Source organism: Microcaecilia unicolor, chromosome 3, assembly GCF_901765095.1.
Source record: "Microcaecilia unicolor chromosome 3, aMicUni1.1, whole genome shotgun sequence".
In the NCBI taxonomy this organism is placed as follows: Eukaryota; Metazoa; Chordata; class Amphibia; order Gymnophiona; family Siphonopidae; genus Microcaecilia; species Microcaecilia unicolor.
This window is the reverse complement of record NC_044033.1, coordinates 396,572,362-396,580,073: the sequence shown is the minus strand read 5'-3', so window position 1 is coordinate 396,580,073 and position 7,712 is coordinate 396,572,362. Positions and strand designations below refer to the sequence as shown.

At 41.9% G+C, this 7,712-nt stretch overlaps 1 protein-coding gene across 5 annotated transcripts in view; it reads right to left on the bottom strand.

The window, feature by feature from the left end:
• Positions 1-528: 528 nt before the first annotated feature.
• The window catches only part of FDFT1 (farnesyl-diphosphate farnesyltransferase 1), a 123,964-nt gene continuing 116,780 nt past the window's right edge, over positions 529-7,712 (bottom strand). For all 5 annotated transcript variants that reach the window (XM_030198721.1, XM_030198722.1, XM_030198724.1 and 2 more), the window contains one exon: positions 529-4,119. In XM_030198721.1, the coding sequence (XP_030054581.1) occupies positions 3,898-4,119 (222 nt within the window). In that variant the 3' untranslated portion in view covers positions 529-3,897. The remainder of the gene's footprint in view (positions 4,120-7,712) is intronic.

Here is a 7,712-nt window from a genome sequence, read left to right as displayed (position 1 = left end):
AATTTCATTGGCTCCCTATCCATTTCCACATACAGTTCAAACTCCTCTTATTGACTTACAAGTGCAGCTCCTCAGTACCTCTCCACTCTTATCTCCCCCTACACTCCTCCCCAGGAACTCTCATCTGTACCCTTGTCCTCCACTGCCAGCTCCAGACTTTGTTCCTTTTATCTTACTGCACCATATGCTTGGAATAGACTTCCTAAGCCAGTACGTCAAATTCCATCTCTTGCCGTCTTCAAATCTAGGCCAAAAGCCCAACTTTGATACTGCTTTTAACACCTAACCCCTGTTCAGTACTCATGTATGTTTTACCATTCCTACCATAGCAATTCCCTTATCCTTTATTTGCCCTGTTTGTCTGTCCTGAGTAGATTGTATGCTCTTTCGAGTAAGGACTGCCTCTTCATGTTCAAGTGTACAATGCTGCATACGTCTAGTAGCACTATAGAAATGATAAATACCAGTAGTAGTAGTAGGTACTCAAACCGAACCCTTAAATTTAAAAACTTCCAAAGGAAAATAAAGTTCATAAGTGTTCACAATTTATTCATAAAAACTATTACACATTGTAAAACAATGCTAAATGTATCTTGAGATGTATTCCAATAACGTCACATTATGTGCTCTTACATGGTAGTCAGTAAAACTGTTCAAGTGTTTCATCAGTAAAACACTATACAAACAAGACAAACTTAAAAAATGCAGAAGGATACAGTCAGGGTTAAAGAAAAAACAAACAAAAAACTAGCAATAAGGATAAAATCCAATTGTATTCTAGAACATATGCAATAAGCCAACATACTCAACATCAACTTAAGAACCCCCTTCAGACAATATTCTAGAAAAAGTCAAGCAGGCACTGTAAGCCATGTATACAAAAATTATACAGGTGTTTTTAAAGCATGCACTTTAGGAATTTTTTCAGAATATTAACCACCATTTCTCTTAGTACACATTTGCATTTGATTTTCAGAGGGTAGCATCTAGGTTAACTGGACAGGACGGTGCCCATTTTGGGCCCCAGTGCTCAAAACACCAGTACTGTATGGAACAATGTAGCAAAGGAACTCCCTAATTGGTCAATGCTAATGAGATGCAAGTTTAGGCGCACTCACAGTGTTAAGCATTAGGGCCTTCTGCATTAAGCACAGCACTTAAGTGGAGGAGGAAGAGGTGCTGACCAGGGATGAAAGCCGAAAGAAACCTCTTTGAACCCCCCCCCCCCCCACCACCATTCTGTTGTGCCAATAGGAAAGGAAGCTTTAGCTAGAAAAAAAATAGAGGACAGGAGAGAAGCAGGTAGTGCATGGAAGATCTGAAACAGTTTAGAGGGCTCCAATGTGGAAGAATCTTAAATTTTAAAACTTCTCCAGGTTAAGATGAATCCCTTCACTTATTCTGACACCTTTTGCTTCCTTCCCTATTCCAGGCGATGGTTCAGCACAATCCTAACACCAGCTCCAAGTGAGCATAGGGTTGGCAGCAGAAAGAGCGCCCTTGTTTGGTTGCTGTCTGTGGAGCACTCGGGAGGAACAGGGAATCAGCCCATCTGTGTGCATTTGTATGCTCATTACGCTGGGAGCTGGTGAGCTTGTTGGTCCATGCGCTCGCCGGTTCTCAGCATTTGGTGCTAGCAAATGCGGACGCTAGTCCAGCACTAATAGCCTCTAGCACCCACATTTGCTTCTCGGCATCGGGCCCTTGGTGCTATCTTATAAAAAACACAGATGCCCGTCTTTATAAAATACTAGAACAACCATTGCAGACGTCACACTGGAGAGTTGGCATGTTAATGGCTACTTTCTTTTTTTTTTTTTGGGGGGGGGGGGGGACTGGAGGTCCCCCATTTCCCCCAATATAAACACTGGGATGTTTATATTGGGGGAAATGGGGGACCTGCTGGCATGCAAATGCATGCTGGACAGGGCTCACCATTCCTCCCCAATGGTCTGCAAACCTTAATGCCAGCTCTGAGTTGGCATACGGTTTTCCCACAGACAGTGAAATGTTTGGCGTGCTGCCCACTGATCATTGGGGAGGAATGTGTTTAGCATGCATTTGATTGCTACTTGCAGTAAGAGCTCAGTTTAGCATGCAGCTGCATGCTACTTGCGGTAAGAGCTCACGTGAGTGCGTTGTTTCATGCACTTGGGGACTCTGATCAAGGGGCAGTAAGCAAACAGGTGCTAGTACAGTGCTAAACACCTCTAGCGCCCGTTTGCTATTGATCATTGGCACATCAGAAAGGACCAGAAGTGGGAACTGGCATCATGAGCCTTCATTTGCAATTCTCAAGCATTTTTCCACGTATTTTATATCACTTGCCAAATTTAGTTCAACACCTCCTCCCATTTATTATACAGTTTATACGCTGCTTGTACTTTGCGCTTTAAAACCACTTATACATGCATGAATCCAGAGAATACCCTGGAACCCTGTTCCTCTACAGATGAGTATTACTAGTAATAGAGTAACTGCATTTTCCCTATGAATGCATGCATTAAATACACTGTATGCTACTGAAGGGCATTTGTACATTGTTTCCTATCAATCACCATTGTATCTTACTGGGGCAGGATTCTTTCAAGTTACTGTACTCACATATCTATTTTGTATCACTCTCAATGCTGCTGGTGTATCATACACTATAGCAAAGTTGTTAGAACTTGTGCAGAGCCAACATGTTACATGGTTTCAGCAAGGATACCAAGAATAAAATATAGCTTTTTTTTTTTCCTAGCATACTGGGATTTAAAACGAATTATCACAAATTCCTATTACATCTTTTTTAGGACTAGGAAGATCACTACCAAAATGAAATTAACAATGAACAGCAGCTTTGGTAAAAATGACAATTTTAACATTTCCCTTTATTAGGGGTTTTGTTTGGTTTCTAAATGAAACATTACCACCTACTTAGCTGACTGGATCTTAAAATTAACCCAACTCAAATAAAATATATTTTGAGATCAGGTTGTCTTCCCCTTAAAATTTTTTAAAAGACTACACCACCTCCCTCGCCTCTCGCTAACACATTTCAATAGCAGGCAAAGCCCTTATAGTGCTGAAGATCTACACCAGTTCAGCGAGATGAAAGAATATAAATCTTCAAGCCAACCGATGTCAGTCATTACTTGGGACTATTAAACATCTGTGCCATTAGTACGAGTAGAAAAAAAACTGCTCATGCTATGATCAGCACTACAGAATCCTTTCTGCAGCTATTGGGGAACAGCTTTGGTAGCTGCTTAAAAAGAACTAAGAAAAGCAAATTAAAAAAATAATAATAAGGGGGAGGAGACACTCTACAACATATGCTGTACTAATAATGATCAACTATGCCATAAAGAAAACAAATCAAAAAGAAAACAAAACTGTACTGCAAAGGAAGCTGCGATCATCAGTCGATGGAGACCATTTCCATACGATGTAAAGAAGGCATGACAAAGTCAAACATTCACAAATGCAAAAAAAGAGATAACGAGTTAAAGCTTGATCTAAAAAAGGGGGGGGGGGGGGGGGGAAATCAAGGCTCTGAAGGACATACACTGAAAACCAACATCTCCCGGAATGAATGTCAAATGTTCATATTTATAAAGTAAACAGTCTCTCTTGAAACCTTAATGTGGTTTCACTGTACACTATTCAAGTACTGCAGTCTTCAGATAAAGACCATGCATCACACTTCTCCAAAAACGTAATATGTTCTGTAGATCTAGGCGAGTACCAATTCTTTTAGGCCTGGGCCAGCAGCTCTTCATCCTATATGGTAGTCATCTGGTATGAGGCAGATGAGAAATGTGGCAGCATTAGCCTACATGAAAGGACACTGGAACACAATGAGCATGTCAAATCTGGGATCCTAGGAGATTCCTGGAACTCTTTCCTTGTCTCTCAGTTCTCACTGGCTTGAACATATTCATCAGAGGCTTGGGACATTGCACTTAGGTACTGCCAACTCAATGCTGCCAAAAGCATAGCACACGACAAATAGACTGGTGAGAAATGATTGCGGGAAATCAGTGTGCCATTAGGCAAACTCAAGTTCCTGATGCAGAGAATAATCCTTTGTGTTTTTTTAGATGAAGGGTTTGACAACGGAATTTTCTGATATATCTACAGGAAACAAAACAAAAAAATTAATTTGATAAGGTATGTCAAGACTGAAAAAATAGCTGACAAGTTAACAGTAACTGAAGGGCAACCTTCGAAAGCTAATCAAGAAATGTATTGTTATGTCCAATAAAAAAGGTATCATCTTATTTTCTTTTCCATGTTTTATTTTGTTTGATTTCTATTGATAATAATATGCAGGAGACATCTGTATGCCTACCACCTCTATTATATACAACCCCCCCCCCCCCCCCCCCACACACACACACACAAAATAACTGGCTTGTGCTGCTCCAGGACAGGTTTCAGAAACACTTCTATAAAGACACCCTGCTCTTATTGATCATCATGACTCCCTCCTCTTAGATGAACACAGCCTGAAAAGCATCCCCAGCCTCAGTTAACCAAGTGAATTAGATTCAATACAGGAACTGAACCTAGGACCCTCTGCACCATCTAGTTGAATACACAGCTGTCCCCCCCCAAATCTGTTTATTGAGAAACATGAACAGTATGTGACCAAAGCAGGGCGGCTGAGAGACCGGGCCGGGCCAAGGCCATCCCCTGGCCCCCTCCTCCACCCGCCCCCCCCCTCTGTCCGCCACCAGTCTGGGCCCCCTGCATTGAAATCACAGCACCTCTCACCTCTGTGTGAAAGTGCTGCAGGCAGCAGATCGCTCCCCTTCGGGCCTCCTTCCCTTCCTGTGTCCCGCCCTCGCGGAAGTTACGTCAGACAAGGGTGGGATACATGGAGGCTCGAAGGGAGGCGATCTGCTACCCTGCTGCGCATTCACATGGAGGTGAGAGGCACTGTGATTTCAATGCAGGTGACCCGGCCCACTGGCAGTCGACGACGGAGGGCGGGTGGGACAGCTGCGACTTTTAAGAGTATCAGATACAACGTGACTTTGAAATAATCACGAGAAACGCCCTTGTTGCTAATATACAATCAAAAGCTGAGCGTCTGGTAGAACAGTCAGTGTAAAAGCAAAAGAGCACAAAAGAAGTTGCATAGAAGTGAAGAGACGGCTCGAAAGGGAGATCCCGTACAGTGCAGCACAGCAAAGCAAAGCATCATTAGAACTGATTTGAATTATTTATTTTTATTTATTTTGTTTGTTGCATTTGTACCCCCCATTTTCCCACGCTCAATGTGGCTTACATAGTACCGTCAAAGGCGTTTGCCCAGTCGGTGGTTAACAAATACAAAGTTGTATAGTGATTGTATGAGGTATAAGTGAGGGGTTGGAATGGATGAAGATTGCATGTTGTGCTGTTCGATCATAGTCATGCTGTGTTGGCAGGTCATGGGGTCGTTGGGGTAGGCCTTTTTGAAGAGGTTGGTTTTTAGTGATTTCCTGAAGTTCAAGTGGTCGTAAATTGTTTTCACAGCTTTTGGGAGCCCATTCCATAGTTGTGCGCTTATGTAGGAGAAGCCGGCTGCGTAAGTTGTTTTGTATTTCAGTCCTTTGCAACTTGGGTAGTGTAGGTTTAGGTAAGATCTTGACGATCTGTTTCTTATTGGTAAGTCAATAAGGTCTATCATGTATCCTGGGACTATGTCGTATATGATTTTGTGGAATTTTGAAGATGATCCGTTCTTTGACTGGGAGCCAATGTAACTTTTCATGGAGGGGTTTGGAACTTTCGAAGAGTATTTTGCTGAATATCAGCCTGGCTGCTGTATTTTGGGCGCTCTGGAGTTTTTTCACGAGTTGTTCTTTGCAGCCCGCGTAGATTCCGTTGCAATAGTCTGCATGGCTTAGGACCATTGACTGTATTAGGCATCGAAAAGTGAAAGGTTTTAATCGTTTGAGCTTCCACATTGCAGAGAACATTTTGTTACAGAGTTTACTTGGCTCTTGAAGGTTAGGTTGTGATCAAGTGTGACACCGAGTATTTTCAAACTGTCCAAGGTAGGTAGGGTATGTCCTGGAGTATTTATGGTTGTGGGTTTGTATTTGTTATATGGAGAGGAGAGGATGAGGCAGTGTGTTTTTTCGGTGTTCAGTTTCAGTTGGAATGAGTTTGCCCAGGAGTCCATGATGTTTAGACTATCGTTGATTTTGTTGGTTATTTCTGTCAGATCATATCTGAAGGGGATGTATAGTGTAACATCATCTGCGTAAATGAATGGGTTAAGGCCTCACTTGGATAAGGACTGTGCCAGCGGAATTATCATCATGTTGAAGAGTATTGGTGATAATGGTGATCCTTGAGGTACTCCACAGACTGCTTTCCATGGTAACGATATGTTTGACTTTGATTTTACTTGATAAGTTCTGGTGGTTTGAAAGCCTTTGATCCAGTTAAGTACGTTTCCTTCAATCCCGAAGTGGCTTAGTATTCTTAGTAGTATGCTGTGGTTTACCATGTCAAATGCGCTCGATATGTGGAATTGGAGGAGGAAGAGGAGGAGTATGCTCTTGCCTGTGGCAATCTCCTTCTTGAATTTGGTCAGGAGGGTGACTAGGACAGTTTCGGTGCTATGGTGGGATCGGAATCCTGATTGTGAATTATGTAGTATTGAGAATTTGTCCAGGTATTCCATAAGCTGTTTAGTCACGAAGCTCTCCATCATTTTTACTACTAATGGGATAGACGCAACTGGGCGGTAATTGGTGATATCATTTGTGTTTTTCTTGGCGTCTTATGGTATTGGGGTGAGTAGGATGTTGCCATGTTCCTCAGGGAAGAGACTTTATTGTAACATGAAGTTTAGATGGGATGTAAGGTCTGTAATGAAGCAGTCTGGGGCATATTTGAGTAGATGACTGGGACATGTATCCAGTTTGCAGTGAGTCTTGGCGAACCTGCGAGTCGCTTGTGTAACTGATTCGGTGCTGAGGAGATTAAATGTTGTCCAAATATGGTCAGCTGGGTATCCTTCGGAGGATGGGTCCAGATCGTTGAAGAAGATTTCGATGTCGGTATTGTGATGAGGAAGTGTGCTGCGTAGTTTTATTATTTTTTCGTTAAAGTAGCAGGTTTTGTCTGCGGGTGGGATGTCTGTGTTGGTTGTGGTGATAGGGGTGGTGTCTAGTAACTTATTTACGAGTTTCTTCATATCTTTGTAGTCCGATCCTAATTTGGTTTTGTAGTAGGACCCTTTGGTTTGTTTTATTGCATATTTATATTTTCTATGTATTTGTTTCCATGCGTTGAGTTTGTGTTCATCTTTTGTCTTTCTCCATACTTGTTCAAGTTTTCGAGATTGTGTTTTGAGTTTTTTTAGTTCGTCACTGAATCATGGTATAGTATTTTGTCTTTAAGGGTGCTATTTTGTTTAGTACTCTGTTGCATCTGTCATCCCAGTGGTTGAGATAACGTATGGAATCAGTGTGTGTTGTCCATTTGTTGTCGTATATTTATTGTCAGAATATTTGTGGATCGATTTGCCCTCTTGTAGTGTAAGTAGTACGTTCTGGTGTGTTGTTTGAGCCCTTCTTCTGCCAATTTAGAGTTAGGTTCAGTTTGTGATGGTCGGTACAAGGTATTGCTGTCCATTTGATGTTTGTTATTAATAGGTTATTGTCTGTAGGTAGTTTATGTGATAGGAGATCCAATGTGTGTCCTTTGATATGGGTAGGTTGGAT